General features: G+C 40.8%; 1 protein-coding gene across 1 annotated transcript in view; it reads left to right on the top strand.

Annotated features, from left to right (window-relative positions):
• Positions 1–18,451, top strand: part of cadps2 (Ca++-dependent secretion activator 2) — a 184,383-nt gene that overhangs the window by 109,726 nt on the left and 56,206 nt on the right. Inside the window, exons 12-13 of the mRNA XM_084555350.1 lie at positions 7,155–7,291; positions 14,842–15,029. Coding sequence (XP_084411476.1) covers positions 7,155–7,291; positions 14,842–15,029 — 325 coding nt within the window. The remainder of the gene's footprint in view (positions 1–7,154; positions 7,292–14,841; positions 15,030–18,451) is intronic.

Consider the following 18,451-nt stretch of genomic DNA (forward strand, 5'->3'; position numbering starts at 1 on the left):
TTTCACTCACTGTTTCTCTCATTTTGTGGAACAGTGCATCATCCCAAAGACATCAATAAACATTTGAACATTCAGTGGATATTGTATGAATAGTAATTACCATCATGAATTGTACAAATATAGCAAGATAACGGGAGAAGGGAATAACTTGGGATGCTAGAAGTGTTTTTCCCTCTCGTTCATTATACAGAAATATATGATATATTTCTGTCACTGTTTCGACATTCATGCTGTAGTAGAAAAGACAACTTTTCTACTTTTTGGTCCATTCTGAATGTAAGGTAAACCTGTAGGGGTGCTTGTAAGGGTGGTGCCTGAGGAAAGGTCATGTGTTATTGGTTTTGTCCCAGTATACAAACTTGCAGTCTCAACCTTATAAGTAGACTATTATGGTTGATAGTCTCATGTTGGAAAAATGTAAACACACTGTACTTTTACAACACACTTGATTCATCAGAGGTTGACAGCAGTGTCCCTATGGGTTGGTTAAGCCTTAATCAACAATGAAGAGGTTGAACTTTATGAATATAATATATGAGTGTGAATATCTTGTACTCTCTGCAAAGTTATGACAGATGTTCTACATATCAACAAGAGAACTATTCCATACCTGGCATGATAAATATTGAATATATTGTATATTATTTGGATTCAGAGACATATAGTTTTATGAAAACAATTAGTTAAATTGCTCCTCTCAGCTTTTAGGTGGGTGGCTTTACTGTCATCTCATCGTTACTTTACTGTATGGTTGACATTATTTGTTTCAACAAGTCTCTGATTGATTGTGGCATGTACAGTTTTTTTTTTTTATTTGTAAGAATAAGAAGTTTTAATTAAGCCCAGCGTGCTGCGATGAAACTCCACACACTTGCAGCTTTAACATGCGATGTTAAAATGACCAGAAATGTATCATCATATAAGTAGGCACTTGACTGCTCACAAATATTTAATATGTGACTATGAATGCTGTAAGGAAAACCTGATACTGGTTGCTTAGGTATAAGCCCCCCTCCCTCTCAGTTAGCTGAGCCGCCTTCCTGTTGGCTCCCCACAAACATGAATATATGGCAATTGTCTTTGAGTAAAATACAAAGCCAGTTAAAAATATACAATTATGTGGTCGCCTCACTCAAATAGAATAGAAAAAATAAATAAATCATGTTCTGCACATTCTATTTTCAGTGAGAGGGTTAGATGACATTACTCGAAAAAAAGGGAAGCTCAGTGAAAGGAAAATAAAGATGAAAAGTGGCGGATTATCAAGAAGAAAAACCCTTTTGATTCTGTAGAAAACAGGCCTTCGACTTGATGTAGGCTCAGGAGACAGCTTGCTGCTTTGTGAGCAGATTTAAGCAGCTGGCCTTCAGGATGTTCTTGCCTTTGACGTGAAAACTATAGAAAAGGACAGTTAAGAATAAATGTGCTAAAGAAACTCCAGCAGACATCATTTCAAATAGATGATTTAATGAAATGCACCAGCATTCAAACAACTCACAAATCAAGTCCAGACGAGTGGAATTCATCAGAAGCTGGAGGTTAGAATGTTTGGCTGTGCATCTCTAACACACAGACACTGACTTCTATCCTCTGTACGAACAGATGCGTCTGTTGGGGGATGAGACAGATTTCTGAAGGTGTTTTCAGACATGTTTACACCTGTCATTTGTGTTTTTGGAAAATCAGGTGGTCAGTTTGACAATGGGGACAGACGTCCAAAATGTCCATTCATTTTAACCTCCCAGGTCTCCAACAGCTCCCTCAAATGCAGCGGAACAGCTGAGGATGCGTTCGTGTGCTCCTTTCAAACTTTTCCCAGTGTTGAGTTTGTCTGTTTGAGCTCTGCATGGCGAGAGGCCTCGCTCAGCCAGACGGAGGCTGATGGACTTGTCCGTCTGCATCTTCATCTCAGCTTGCCCTGACATCATCAGCGCTGCTCCGCTCCGACAGGCAGATCATGTCACATCTCTCCGCCTTGTGCACCTGAATCTGAAACGTTTTTCGGCGTCCTCCTCTTCGTCTGCATCAATAACCTGCCATCAGCAGCCGCCACCACCTTTCAAAGCAGGATGTCACATAGATGTGACTGTTACCGTGACAATACCAACGGAGCCAGGCCAGATGGATATGGAGAGATCGAGCGGAGAAAACTACTCCTGCCATCCCACCTCATCTCACACATGCACACAATCCTCAACACTCAAATATCGTCATAGGATGGTGTAAATATGATGCCAAGATACAGACAAAGTACATGTTGATAACCATATTTCATTCATTCATTCATTCATCTTCTATACCCACTTATTCCTGTTAAGGGTCGCGGGGGTCTGCTGGAGCCTATCCCAGCTGTCATCGGGCGAGAGGCGGGGTACACCCTGGACAGGTCGCCAGTCCATCGCAGGGCTTAACCATATTTTACATTTTAGTATTTTACAGATCAGACTTAAGATGAACAGGGCTTTGAAGAATGATCAGAACTGATCCAGTAGATTTTATTATTCAGTGCATTCTTGTTAAAACTTGCTGTCTATATTACCCTCAACTCGACCTGACTTCAGACAGTTGCAGATTAATAAGGTCTGGGACCTCAAGGCTGCAGTAGAGATGACAAAGAAAGCTACAGAGGTCTGAAAGATTTTTTTTATGCATCGTAATAATATATTTAAACTATCATTTAAACCTTAGATAAAAGAGGGAAACATTCCAATTTAGTAAATATGTAAGCCATCATTGTTGTGGCTTGAATCATCAGTCTCTGCTCTGATGTTGGAGATGTGTATGGTTACATATAACACTTATGTATAACCAGTAGAGAAGTTTTCATGACGGTGCCCACAGATCTTTAAAAAGCCTTAAATTAATCTATGCAGAAGGACTACTTGTTCTACAACTAAGACTTTAAACCACTTGTCAAAAGTCTTATAGGTGCTTCGGGCAGGGCAAATAACATTCCTGGTTTATTTTCTTCTTTTTAACCTGAGTAAGATATCTGTATCCATAAAGAAGATTCCCTGGGCATTTCTTGTTAATTTCTTTTACAAAAAGTAAATAAGAAACTAAATAACAACCATATACCAATAGGTCACTGAACACTGATGTTACTGAATGTTCTATGAATCTGATGTATGAAAAATGTAACACAGCAGTGTTGTATGCATTTATGTCGCATAGTAGCATAGGCAGACTTTTCAATGAATGTGCCACAGGCAGGTGAGCTGGACCAATACAGACTGGGCCTCGTACAGGGACCTCCCACATGGAAAGGGTTTCATAGTTTTGCCAATCATATTTTGAAATATCTGAACTAGATCTTTTAAACAGTTTCACTTTTATCAAGAGAACATGCCCAGATGTTTATGAAGGGCTTCAGTAAAGAAATCAATGTGGAGCTTTGATTACTTATGGCAGTGTGTAGTTTATGGTAAAGTTATAATGCCTTTTTGATATGATTCATAGCCTTCATTTTCCAATCCTAGTCATTCAAGTCATATTTTGTATCTATGGAGGAGTGTTCAACCGCAAACAATGCAGCACATTATCCACTGTTACATTCTTGGTTGCTTCTGACAAACTACTTGTGTCACTTATTGTTAACTAAACCACAATAGTTTGTTGGTAAACAGATACACCATCTGTTCTTCTGTAGTTTTTCTATTTGGTGTCACCACCAGTGACCAATTTTAAGGATTGTGTGTGTGTTCCTGTCCAACGATAGTCGTTCATATTTTCTTTCTTTCTCCATCCATATCACCCCCACCCACCCACCCACCACTACCACATAGACGCACACCCCCAAACCCCTCCCACACATACACACACCCTGCAGATAATAGCTGAAAGTTGGACTTGACACGGATCAACATCACTCTTCTGCCGTCTGTCCTGCAATCAATACTTTCCCTCCTCCCCCCTCCTCTTATTATCAGCACTAATCTATATCTCTTTGTCTCGTTTTCTTTAGAGTCGCCTCTTTTGCTCTCTGTCCTTTCTCTAAATTACATTATGGACAATCCCGTGTTTTGGAGGTAACGAATGTAAAATGACCTACATCGGAATTAGACACAGGGAAAGCAGGCCACAGGAGCCAAAGGGCAGTCGGAGAGGGGAAAGTGGGAGAGTCCGAAGAAAAGAATACGGGAAGAAAAGCAGAGCAGCGTCGATTGGAAGTTGATTGTGGAGATTTCACTTTTGCTGTCTTTTTTTTCTCTTTTGGACAAAAGAGACAAAGAAAGCGGGGAGGAGGGGGGGTGAAGCACAAATGTCTAAGAGTCCTCGCGGGCTTCTCTGCATCCAGACAAAAACAAAATGGCAGCGTTAATAAAAAGCGATCTCTAATGCTCGTCTCGGGTGTGAGGCCGCAGGCGTTGCGGGCGTTGGAACAGCACCAGCATTCTTTAGCTCGCCGTGGTCTTTTGTGGGACCATGTGTCACGCACAGAAACTTCCCAACCCGAAATGTACTCACACAATAAAGGCAGAGTGGAGAGTGTTAGGCTTTTCATTTGGTGGGCCCATTAACAGAAAGGCCTGAAAGGACTGGAAATGAACCCAGGTTTGCTCAGGCAGGGATGCCCCATGCCTCTTCTGCTTCTTTTATTCTCCTCTTTTCTGTTGATTCTTCTGTCCATGACCCCCAAGCCTTGTTATCATCTGCAGCTCCAGGCGCTGCATGTCCAAGCAAGAAAAAGTTTGAATAAGTGCCGGTGCTATTTTAATTGATTCAGTTTTGCTAATCTGATGATAATTGCTATTTTTTCTCATTTTTTCTCCAAAGTCCAATTGGTTGGATCCTTTAAAGGCAAGAAAATTGACTGTGTTCTAAGATTATTGTAAATGTAAATCTGCTTTATTGGCCAAGTATATGTACTTACGTGAGGTGGCTGTGGCTGGGTAGGTAGAGCGGGTTGTTAACGGACCGGAATGTTAGTGGTTTGATCCCCAGAACATGCCACATGAGCAAGAAACTGAACGCCAGTCCTTGGCACAGGTGTGTGAATGTGTGTGTGCTTGTTTGAGTGAATGGGTAGATGTGTTGATTATCTCTTTATCACAGCACTCGTCAGTGAGTGGGATATAATAGGAAATAAGTTAATGTATTTGAAGCAGGAAGAATGGGGAAGCGTAAGGATTTGAGCAAGTTTGACAAGGGCCAAATGTTAGACGACTGGGTTAGAGCATCTCCAAAACTGCAGTTCTTGTGGGGTGTTCCCAGTCTGAAGTGGTCACTATCTATCAAAAGTGGCCCAAGGAAGGAACAGCAGTGGGATGCACGTGGGGAGTGAATGCTGCCCCATGTGGTCCGATTCAACAAACGAGCTACTGTAGCTCAAATTGCTGAAGACTTTAATGCTGGTTCTGATAGAAAGGTGTCAGAACACACAGTACATTACAGTTTGTTGAGTATGGGGCTACATAGCTGCAGTCCAGTCAGGGTGCCCAGGCTGACCCCTGTCCACAGACAAAAGCGCCAATAATGGGTACCTGAGCATCAGAACTGGACCACGGAGCAAAGGAAGAAGGTGGCCTGGTCTGATGAATCTTGTTTTCTGATGGCTGGGTGAGTGGGTGTTGCTTACCTGGGGAACACATGGCACCAGGATGCACTATGGGAAGAAGGCAGGCCGACGAACGCAGTGTGATGCTGTTGGGCAATGTTCTGCCATTCATGTGGACGTTACTTTGAATGGTTTGAGGAGCACCAAAACGATCATGAGGTGTTGACTTGGCCTCCAGATTCCCCAGATGTCAATCCAATCGAGCATCTTTGGGACATGCTGGACAAACAGGTCCAATCTGTGGAGACCCCACCTTGCAACAGCACACCTTCAGTGTGAGTCCATGCCTCGCCAGGTCAGGGCTGTTTTGACAGCAAAAGGAGGACCAACACAATATTAGGAAGGTGGTCATAATGTTATGCCTGATAGTTTTGATGTGTGTCTGAACCATTAACTTTGTTTTAAGTGATGTTTAAAGTAAAACTACTCAAGATATAAACTTTTGTGGCGAAGTAAGAAGGCTTTTCTCTTCATGTGGACACAAAGCCTGTTCTTCTGCTGCATTTGAATTAGTGATGAGTTGCCATCTCCTGGGTGTTGCTTCCACTGTGAGCAACTTCCAGTGTTTTGCTCACATGTTGTGTTTTGTGTCGGCTGTGAGTACTGACAGCTTCACAGACGATCTGTAGCCAACCGAGGTGGGAACCATTAGCCACAGTACTGAGAACTGACACTGCCAATGTAGTTCGGTCTGTGTGTTTGTGTGTGTGTGTGTGTTTACACTTCAGCTCACTGTTGAGCTCAAAAAGAGGCGTGAATAATTGTGAATCTAAACACATTTATATATCACCTCTTTAGGTGTGGTTGAGCTGACTGGATCATGCAAAGACATTTGTGCAGTCATTCCGTTATTTTGCAGCACAACATCTTTCATCCCTACTTTTTGCAATGGCTGTCCTCTATCACCATAAACTCGATCATGGTTTCATTCTATTTGACATACCCGCTAACATACAACAGGGATAAGTGTCTTGATTCAGCTCTGTTCATTTGCTATGCGTTCAGCAGCTTTAAATGTTTGGAATGGGCTAATAAATAAGGTATTATTCCCGTATGTTACTTAGATTCCTTCTGTGTAGACGCACGTGGAGAAACAGAGGTGCTGCCCTGCTAATATGCTGCTCAGTGTGTACAAACAACTTAAAACTGCAAATTCAGTACAGACAGTCTTAAGTGGTTAATATGAGAATGAATTAGTTCAAAATGAACTCAGTAGAAATGCTCTAAGCTGCCTATTAAACAACCTTTACTAAATTGCTTGACTCTGGGCAGCATCCTGAGGTTAATATCGGAGAATTTTGCAGCTCATTTTTTTTTTAAGTCCCATTTATATCCATTAACAGTGATGAATGCCAGTGTGTGTCCTTCATGTATTGAGACAGAAAGTTAATGTCACTGAATGAGGTTGTCACACATCTGACTTTCATACCAGCGACCACGCTTCCCTAACCTCAAATGCATTGTAACTATCCTGCTGTTTGGAATGGGTAATCTCAAATACATCTACAGGTAATGTTTTCATCTATCTGTGACCATTTTTTTTGTTTGCTTGTGAAATTTTAAATCTTTTTCCTCCCTTTCTGTGTTTACCATTCAGGTCTGGATCCAACTCAACGTCAGGGAGTGGAGGAATTAATCTCTGCAGCTCCATGTCGCTTTGACCATGCCGCCCTGTTTACCATTTTACAGAAAAGTACTCTGGAGCACCGGATGAGCGACTCCTTCTCCTGCCTGGTATGTTAATAAGGATCCTTTGATGACATGATTAATGTCATCAAAGGATCACTGAGGATCACTGATTCTCCACTTTGCTTCAAAGAGGTCATTCTAAACATGTGGGTGTGACTGATGTTCTCAGTTTCTCTTTCATTATCTTCGTCGAAGATCTTTGAGATTTAAAATTTCAACACATTGCTGTTCAGCAGGAAAGAAGTGTATCTGTTGGTTTAAAAATGCTCCTGTAACATTAGCATATTTCTTTCACTGTAGTAATGTTTTCTTCACGCACAGGTGAGTCAGAAAGATAAATGCCAGCTGATTGAACACTAACTGTGCATAGCTTGTGGTTTTGTGTGGGAATGTTGCCACAGACACACAGTTCATTATGCGGTAACCACAATTAATTTGGTAAATGGTCTTCTATTTATATAGTACTTTTCTATTGGTACACAAATGCTGTACATTCACAATGACGCGTCTACCTACTCCTTCACCGACGCCAGACACACCAGAGCAACTCTGGGATCAGTGTCTTGCGCAAGGATCCTTTGGTCCACTGTGGATCGAACCCGCACTGCATACTGAGCCACAGCTGTATAATTTCATTTGTTTTTCATAGCCTCGGTCAGCATTGTGTCATGCCATTTGGGAATATGTAGTAACTTGATACAAGTTTATTTTGATGAAAGTCCACAAGATTGGCACAAGGAAAACATTGACTGGTTTCAGGTTTTAATGTGTTATTTTTTTCTGATTATTTGCTAATATAATAGAATCTGTATATTATCTGGAGATTCTTGTAACTTTTCTATATGAAAAAGTTTTACACACAGTTTAAATCTACACATTCAGTCTCAATCAGAAAGTATGAGAAATCAACAAACTTTGAACCATTAGGTAAATCATGGAAATAGTATATATAGTTCTTCATTTTTTAATGATTAATTTGATCAGTCTTCACCAAGTAGTTGAAGTGGTTTCTACTATTCATCACTTAAAACACTTTTTCATTCATAAAGCAAGTTAGAAAGTTTAATTGAGTTATAAATGTGTAGATGAGAGATAATGGGCAATGGATAATTTTCCACCTATATAGACCAAAGTGAACACTGGGCACCGTGGATAAGAGACACTTGTGTGAATTATGAAATACAGTAAGTCAGAGAGAGAAAAACACATTGTCGTTTTTACTTCCAATGAAACAAAACTGCAAATCACAGGTTACAACCTCAGTCATGCATGCTCGGTGAGCTTCACAAAGTTAATGATTTACACATATTATACGGATTGTAGAAAGTGTCCTATTTAAACCAAAAGTTACAAAACTGTGATGATTCCAGCTTCTCATACGTGAATATATTTCTGGTTTCTTCAGCTCAAAGTAGGAGATTAAGAATAACTATAGTAAAAAAAAGAAACCCTCAAGAAACAAAACTTGTTAACAGATAGTTTGAAGATGTGAAAGAGATAGAGGAGCTCTCAGTCTCTTTCTGTGTGTGTGTGCGTGTGCGTGTGTGTGTGAAGCCTGGGGGGCTCTCTCACACTGATTGAGGGGATAAACGCTCTAATCAATACTTTCCAAATAGGAACATGACCCTCATGGACTACTGCTGCGCTGACTCAATGGAGGAGAAGCGGGGAGGAGGGGGGTGAAGCCTAAATAAGTGTGTGGGCGGGGGGAAGAAATTAAGTTTTGTGTTGTGTGCAACTAAGCAAAAACCCCACTAACCCCCAAACTGCAGATACGATGAACATTTACTATTCTGTAAATGCCTTTTATGGCATCCAGTTCAAAATCAAGTGAGTGTTTTTCATCAGTAAAAACAAGCAGGGTGATTTTAGTGTGGTCAAGGAAGGGTGCTGTGCTTTTACTCAGACATGGTTGAAGGCTTGGAGTTGCTGTCAAGAAGTTGAGACTCACTTTGTCCTGGAGCCCAGAGAAAGCTGGAGCCCTACATTAAAATCATTGAGTGTCTGAGGTTTGTTTATAGATTTACTATACTTACTCAAAAGAAGTCCACCTTACACTACCTTGATTTTGTCACATAATTTTCTGGGATTTCTGGGAGTCAGTATGTAGTACCTAGTATCATTCTTGTAAGAATTAAAAACACATAATGGAGTATAGTCCATCATCAGAAACAAAAAACCCAAAAATCCCAAACTAAGATGACCCTTGACTAGCTGCCTCATCCTGACATGTTTTGCGTTGTCTTCCCGTCTTTTCAAAGCAGCAGAATGATGACATGTTCACCACTGTGACATCTGTGCTTCTTTCATTTCGCTACCTGCCTCACCAGGACTCCTTCCAGCTCTGCAATTAGACCAATCCATTCACACCACCCCTCTAGCTCTTCTCTTCTCAGCCTTTTGTGAAAACTCAAGGGCTTTGTGTTCCAACCTGAGCCCCTTTTCACCAAACACTCTGAGAAAAGGCCAGTGCCTCGGCGTGGGGGACATCTGTTGAGAAGTGGCTTGGATTCATGTCATGGGCTGGGTCATATTTTATTCACAAAGAGTTGAACCCAACAACAACAACAGTAATTAGGCAGAAATTTGGTTTGTAGCTGGGGCCCAGAGTCTTGCTAACTGGATCAGTGTGGTTCCCACTCACTGAGGGGTTAAATATCCCAGTGAAGGTGCTGGTGGAGAATTGAGTTTAGGCTAATTGTTTTTCTTTTCTTACTTTTATTTACTTATTTTTGGAAAACTTGTAGGTGGTTACACTGGTGAGGTATTGTTAAAAACTAATGCAATGGTGTAAAAAGACAGTCTACAATCAATGGGATCAGAATATCCTAGTCAACAAATTTCGAGAAGTTAAGTCTCTCTAGTAACAGTTATGGAAACAACAGAAGAGAAACAAATGAGGTTCATATCGCACAACCGTAACTTTCAGTTGAGCAAAAGATGACATTGAAACCAAAACTCATTCTGCCTTATGTCGTATTTAGACCCAAAACAGTACTGTCATAAAACAACAAAAGCAGCTGGAGCTGGAGGGAACCGTTAAGACGCTCTTTAGTCTAATCTTTAGTTTTATCAAACACAGTGCTGAGTAATTTGTAATGCCCTAAGAATACCATGGAATTCATGGATTCACTTAGAACCATGTAACCTTCCAGAGAGGCAAACACCAGTAGAAAAAGTGACAGAGTAGGCTACAGCAGTTAGCTGTATGGGGCAGTCTATGGCCTAAAAACTCAGAAAGCATCCAAGAAAATGTTTCTGACGCACCAGGTAAAAAAGAAACTCTGCTTTGAATTACTGTACGACAGACATGGTCCATCATAGTTGCGGCGTTTCCTTGTTAAAGTGAAACGAGAAGGGACGAAGGGCAGACATGGATGTCTCACTGGTCTTGGAGAGGTTGGTAATTGGAAGTATTTGAACTGGGCTATGTAGATACAACATGTACTTTACCTTAATGACATTTCTCTGTATGTTTGTAACTGTTGATACAAGCCAGGACTATCCAGAGATGGAGGGATACACTATAGGCACTGCATTTTTTAAGCATCAGAGCAGAACAGCTCCCTGCTTCTATCCTTCTGGTAACGTGTTAATCACAATCATGTCCGTGCCTTGAGGTGCCTTCAGCAAGATCCTAACCGAACCCCCAAACTGCTCCCCCAACACAGGTGGTAGCCCACTGCTCCAAGTTATTATAACACAGACTTTGTATATCCTAGTTGCTATTAGTTTTCAGTGCATGTGACATGCCTTCTTTCTTCATATAAACACAACTGTGCTTTATAAAGATAGAAACACATATTCATGAGCATTATTGGAAGCCAAGGACCGTCAGCAGCTTGTGGTCATCCCAGGACCCCCACCCTTCCTAAACTCGTTGAGGCAGAAGGAAAAGGGTCATGGTGTCATAGAGAATGAGCACTGAACTGGACAACATCTGAAGACCAGCATTTACCTTTAATCCACAAGACTTTGACCCACTTTGATTCCTTGTCAGCCTTCACTTTTGAGACCTTGAGACGTCTTTGTCTTGTGTCTCCACCTTTACTTTCGGAGGACGTGGACGCAGGTGTCCTCGCCTCCCTTCAGCCCCGCCTTAGTGCCCTGCTGCCAAATTAACTTCCTGTGGTGCGTCTACTATTATAGACTCTAATATAATTACCCAGGTCTATGCATACGCACGGTTCAGACCCCCGCTCTTTTAAAGCTGAAGCTTCCCAGTGATTTAGTTACATTTGTGCTAATTAGAGGATTCTGCAGATGAAGAGGGAGAAAGGCTCCAGATTGTGCTGCAGTGTTCACATGGAGAAATGAACTGCCAACCTCCAAGGAATAAAGCCAAAAAGCAGAATGTTCAGAGAGATATGTGCTTTTACCATCTAGAGCTCTCTGGTGGACAAACCTTGTAATTGTGATGCTTTGACGTGGATAATCTGCAGTGTCTCGTAACTAAGCAGCTGACATGTTCACTGTTGCTGTTCCAGATGACACAGTATTGTCAGATAATATTGTTAATAGTAAAACACTGAAGCACAGATTAAAGAAATAAATCTCTGAGCTCAAATCTTTGTAAATCCTGCATTATCCTCTGCAGTATTACAATGTGTAAATAAAGGAACGAAATTAGACACGAATCAAATTACACAGTATGATGACATTTGTTTAATTGTCATTCTTCAATCTAAAAGATTAAATGGCTCTATAAAAATGCACTGGGGAGTCTTAACCTTGAGACTTGGGCCCCAGCATGGCCCCTTCACTTGACAGCTTTCTGAGACATTGCTTTTGACTATCTCTTGGAAAACATCCATCCTATCAAATTGTATCAAACCTCACTGACTCACTGGACTTTCTATTCATGTCTGTCCTGGTGGATCAGACTGTCACCGTGAGCTTTCTGATTTCATCCTCAGTAGCAGTGTGGAAAATTGATAAAATCAGTGAATCGGTGTATAAAAACTGATGATTTCTTTTTCTATTATTGCCGAGACAAAATGACTGCTCGTGCCCACTGAATTTTTTCTGTCCAGCTGCTTGCTTTTCAGCCCCAGAATGCTGCTAACAGACACATGCCATCATTTCCAGAGGTCACAGTAAACGTGGACTGAACAGATCAATTGCTGTAGTACTGCTTGCATGTAACTGACGTCTGGCTATATCGTGGGTTTCCAGTGAGACAAGGAAAGTGATATTTTTGAAGAAAAGCTCTCTCCATGCTATCAAAAACACTATATATGTCATATAAAGGTCATTTGACAAAGTGACAACTCTGTCTGTTGAGGTCACAAGAATTCTTGGGCCAGAAATGCCTTCATGGACCAAAAAATGTCAAAGAAACCATGAGTTAAAATGTGAAGAATCCTCAGCATCCCATTCTCTACTTTTCGAGTCAGGTGACGAGAGGCGACTAGCCGAAGTGTTCGCTGCTTCTGAGCCGCCACGCTGCTTTGACTTGTCTTGGGTCGTGTCGTTCCTTAGAGGGGGGCCGGCGGACGCTGGCGCTCTGACACAGGGACGTGCAGCCGTGGCTGACGCCGCTAACGAGGCAGTCGGCTCGTTAGCTGCTAATTGAGCGGTCAGCGCCAAGACTGGAGTGCGCCATCTGTTTGTCACAGAGGAACATCTTGTCGCTTCACGCCCGTCGCCAGGCCCCTCTCTCTCTCTGTGGTGTGATATTAATAGCTCAAGTACACAGACGGAGTGGAAAATGAAGAAAGAAACTAGAGAAGACGACAAACAAACTGAGGACTGGAGGGGGAGTGGGGGGGGGGAGACAGTAAAAGGCCTGCAGGGGAGGAATCTGCCAGGTCCAGTTAACCCGGACAGGAAGCAGCATGTCAGTGGAACTCTAAATAAAATACTGGAAATAATATTATTTTATTGCAACAAAAATCATTTCCTCGTTTTGTAACTGCAAATAAATTACTTTGAATTAATAATAAACAGCCTCTGGAAAGACAAAATCACTGTCATTATTATTCGATCTAACTTTGCATGAGTTTCCCTAATTTTCATATTGCAATTCTTAATTTTTCTTTCAATTCAGCAGTACAATTGTCAGACACTTCTTAACACAGCGAGTCTCACAACAATTATTTGGTTCTTTCAGTTTGGTCACAAGAGTAATTCCAATCATCAAGGCAGAATTAGACTTGGGATTCTGTAATTCGTATTTCAGAATTATCTTTTCTTTTTCTTTTATCCTATTTCACATCTGATCCTTACATCTGTAGCTTATCAGACAAAAAATATTTACTCTTTTACAAGATGGAGGAGACTTGGAAATATGACGTTGGGATATTTCTGCTTAATTCTTTAGATAAAATGGTTGATTGAAAAAAAATAAAAATCTCTTAACAATTTGTAGAGAATAGGGAATCTAGTGTGTAAAAATCTCCTCTCTAAACCTTCGGTATGTCTTTCAGGGTTCAAATGGCAGATAATACGGCACAGCTACAAACTGTTCTGAAGGTGAAATAGTTACTCCGCTGCTCGTCTTTTCTCCTGGGTCGTCTGTCGCTGGGCAGAGAGCCACGGCTGTCAGGCAGGAGGAGCTCTGTGTGTTTGTGTGTACGTATGTGTGCGGCGTCAGCTCGGTGGAGGTGCTAATTTGTTAATGTTCCTTCCATGAGGAATCTTAATTAGCGTCATAAGTTTCATGCCTAATTTAGTGATTACACGCAGGATGAATGAACTAATGAACATCTCAGGATGTTCCAGTCGCTCTGCACCTTTCTGCTTTTTGCTTTTTAAATTCTTAAAGTGGAAGGGTTAACCTTTACACTTTCACTCTGTTTACTTGTGGTAAGGTATTGAGGATTTTTATTGAGTTTCTCAAGCCACATTGAAACTGAAATTGGTTGGAGTATGTTAACATCTACCGTGGTATAGCAGGTGAAGTAGTCGTTCAGCCGCCACTAAAGTTTGGAACAAACTGCTCTCATATTTACCAAGTCACTGGACTTTCTACTTGAGGGATTGCTTCACATGGTATAAAGCAATACTGATATGCCCATACACTGAAACTGATTGTTGCTCTAAACTGGCCTTTTAAAGACTCTTGAAAAGGTGTTGAACGAACTGTAGAAAAATAAGATGAAGCCCGCACAGTGTTTTAGCAGCATGAGTTGGACTAACTTAAGTGGGTAAAAAGTGGATTTCAGTCTTTTTAGTGCAAATTGTATGCTTAATGTTACTGTCCCTCTCCTACAACTAAGAACACAGTCTATGAAAAGACAGGGTTAGGGTTACACACACTAAAAAAAACAACAACTGCAGATTCTGCTGCCCATCACTTCAGGAAGGGCTACTTTACAGTAAGCATGTTAGCATTGTTATAATTTACTGCTTTAAATGCCAGACTAAAATTGGCATTCCACATGAAACCATTGTATGTGAAAAAGGAAATGAAGACATGATTCAACTTAATGGATGAGACTTGGATTGACCACCTAAATGGATGGACTGAAGTCAAAATGTATCTAAATGATGACTTTACAGAGGCAAACAGGAGTGAAAGCTAGACCAACATCAGTCTGACATAATTGTGACAAACTGTATGATATGTCTGGTGACGTGTGTTTTGTCTTTAGGGCTGGTTCAGTCCCGGTCAGGTGTTCGTCCTGGATGAGTACTGCGCTCGCTACGGCGTTCGAGGCTGCCACCGCCACCTGAGCTACCTGAAGGATTTGATGGATTATGCAGAAAAAAATGCTCTAGTGGACCCTACGCTGCTACACTACAGCTACGCCTTTTGTGCCTCCCACGTCCACGGAAACAGGTACTTAAGCAATGGTAGTTGTCCTAATCATAGGAGTAACTGTACTAGTGGCACCATTTGCCCTTACACAGATGGTGCTAGCTGCACAGCTTGTCCTCACACATCAGTAACCATAGTAAATAAGAAATAAATATCGAATAAGCATAGAAATAATCAAACTGCTTATCTTATTGTTATGATTATCAGTCTGTCATACTGATAATCCCTTGTGACTCAGCAGGAATTGCATCACAGTATGCAAGTAATAATACTGTTACAACTGACTTTAAAGGGAACATAGCATGCTATTCTCACTTTTGAGTTTGTTCTATATTTAGCAGGGCGTGTGGCATGTCTCCCAGCTCAGAAAAACTGATGAAAGTTCATGCAGTCAGTTTGTTATGAGTGGCCTGAGACTAAAAATGCGTCATTCAGCGCGCCGTTACAAATTTGTGTTACGTAGATACTTTATTTTGAACATAAAACCGCCCCTACGCTCTGTGCCTACGCAGCTTCAGACTGCCCCTTCCTTCCTCTGTACACACGTAACGAGAGCACTAGTGAAGCCACATCGGATATACATCTTCAATCGTGACCGTTAACTGCACCACAGATATGTAGCGTAGCTGTCAATAAACTGCACTAAAGTCACTTTCATTTCATCCTCAAGTTAGCTGCTGTGATTACCAGTTCAATAGCATTTTTACAGTAGCGAGTTTACCAAACATTCAGAAACCTGTTCAAACATTTATTGCCAAACATCTTCGGGCGTCTCCTGTTGTTCTGGGTTTGACTCTGGTACAAATAGATGGACAGATGTTTTCAACATGGTGAATAGGGGCCTGTTTAAAACAACCATTAAGAATTTTTAACCAAAACATGCAGCAAAGATGTCATCGAGTCACAAGAGAACATAACAACGTGAACGTAACTCCAGTGTCCCCTTTAAAACACTGTCAATGAGTTTTCCCTGGAGGGCCGCTCGATGAGAGACACAGAATGATCAACAGGAGAGTACTTGACTAATACTTAAAGGCAATATATTCAGAGTGTGTACCACTGTGCTTTTCTGAAGAAAAATCTCAGAAACATGTTGGACCTTGATTTAAGCCTTAAATATTCATCTGATATGCGACAGCCTCCCACAGGTGAGGTCACGATGCCAGCATTTTGTGGTTTAACCCTTTGTGGTCTGTTATTTAGTTTAGTTATTTTCCTTTCATTTTCAAATTGTAGATTTGTGTTTTATGATTTGTCCCTAAATTTGATGGCATTTTCCTCCACTGCTTATTCACAGTTTACACAAGTAATTTAAAGACAAACAATTTACTGTCCCTTCAGAATAAAATACAGAAGGTATGCAGCATAAACAGTAGTAGCTTTATTTTATCTCATCAGTAACAACAATATGTGCAACAACTTAATGTATAAGGTCTGAACTGTGAAATCAAACATCAGAACAGCCCAGTGAACAGACTGTCTGTTGACTTTTACATTTATTCTGTCTTCATTGAGCACAGATGCTCTTTTTCAGCCACAAACAGACTGAATGCAAATGTCCCAACTTCCACTTGCTTGCAGGCTGAATTTGTGGGCGTGTAACGGTCAAGTATGGGCTGCTGAGAGTTGTCCAAATTCACATTTCATCAGTTTGAAGCAAGGGAACTCAAGTGCACTCTCAGCAGGTTCCAAAGAGTCCAGTCTGGCTACACACTTTACAAGACTTTGTTTGGATAGTCACCACTAATTAGGAAGCAATATGTGCATGAAAAGTAGGTCTGAGTATAAGAAAGATGAACAGATAAAACCACCACAACCCCATCATGATCTGTTAGCTTTGTTCCATCTGCCAACGAAGACTGAAATGCATTTGAATCTATGCATTTTTGAGTTATAGTACCATCCACATTTAGTCCCTGCTCAGACCTTGTATTAACATCCATCCTCAGGAATCCAGTCACAAGGGTCCATCTTAAAGTACATGTGTGAACACACCCAGGACATACGGAGGCTTCAGTTGAGAGATCAGATCTGAGTTTTTCCTCATTCATCCAGATAACTAAGCATAAAACTGCTGTTATAACTGATCACCTGAAAAGAAAGAAACACCATAAGTGCCGCTGTTAAGAAACAAAATAATAAATAAATCAAAACAAAAATTAACAAATGAAAGTATTTAATATGAGTAGACTGCGTGTAATATGTAGGTAAGTTACGTATTTCCTCAACAATCACCAGTGTCTTTATTTAACTTTATTACTGGAGATTACAGTGCATATGGAAGATTCCAGGGTCGGAGTTTTAATCTGAGTTTTGTGCATGTCTCTAAAATAACTAACATCAGGTTGGAGATCAATAAGAAATTAACTTGACTTGGTTCTGAAACAGCGGTGATGATCCATTAGAGACAGTCGCTGTTAAAAGATTCAACTGTGTCCCAAATAATGGTGGTGTTTATACGCAGGTGAGGACGCATTTTAATGTCAGGTGTAGACACATGTACCAAAAGCTGATAGCTTGCAATTGAATTGCCCAGGACAGATGTTAATGCAATGTCTGAACAGGGCCTGAAGCTGATATTAACGTTTTATAATTACATAGCAATATTAGTTGCTATGTAATTCTCTAGTGGTGTTTTATAGTTATTTGCTATGAGCAATTAGTGTACGGGGGCTCTGAGAGAACAGGAGCAGTGGCTGCAAATGCTGTGAGAGAGATTTAGAAACAGTGAGGCTATGGGCCAGATTGCCTACTAAAGCCAAATCGTTGAAGGTTCACCATTACACTGGCCCTTTGACATGTTTTTGTGATTTATTACATTGTTGTTATTAACAAACATTTGATTAGGGAAAGATCACCGTGTGGGTTACAGTTACTGCTTTGTTAAGGATAATTAATAACCACTTGGTTAAGATTTTGGATTGTGGTTATGATTTAAATAAACCAACACTGAGTGTTGGTGACAATACAAATTGGATAAGTCTGAATTTTGACCCATCCATCCACCCTGACCTCTTCCATTGTGGACTTTGTGATTTATTTTAATGAACATCACACTGTTTGTTCACATGGTTCTGATGAACAAAAGTCAAACAAAAGTTGTTTTACACCACAATGGATACTGCTATTTTTCTTTGCTCTTAAAGTGCAACTCAGCTCTAACTCACCTTCAGACTTCAGCTCTTCACCAATAAACTGCCCAGATATGAGCAACAATAGAATATTTTAGCAACTTGTTGGCATCAGCATAATCCAGCAGTTCAGTTCTCCACTTCACTCCCAGCAGCCCCTGTTTGACTCCATGGCTGGTAATTACTGATATCTGTGCTTTCTCTTTTTGTCGACTCATTTAGTCAATTAGAAAGCGTAATGATCAGCTTCTCCAGCTAATCGCCAGATATAAATTGGGGGGATTACTGGAATTGGCTTTTTGTCAGTTGGAG

The sequence above is a fragment of the Chelon labrosus genome (genome assembly GCF_963514085.1).
Source record: "Chelon labrosus genome assembly, chromosome: 11".
Taxonomy (NCBI): Eukaryota; Metazoa; Chordata; class Actinopteri; order Mugiliformes; family Mugilidae; genus Chelon; species Chelon labrosus.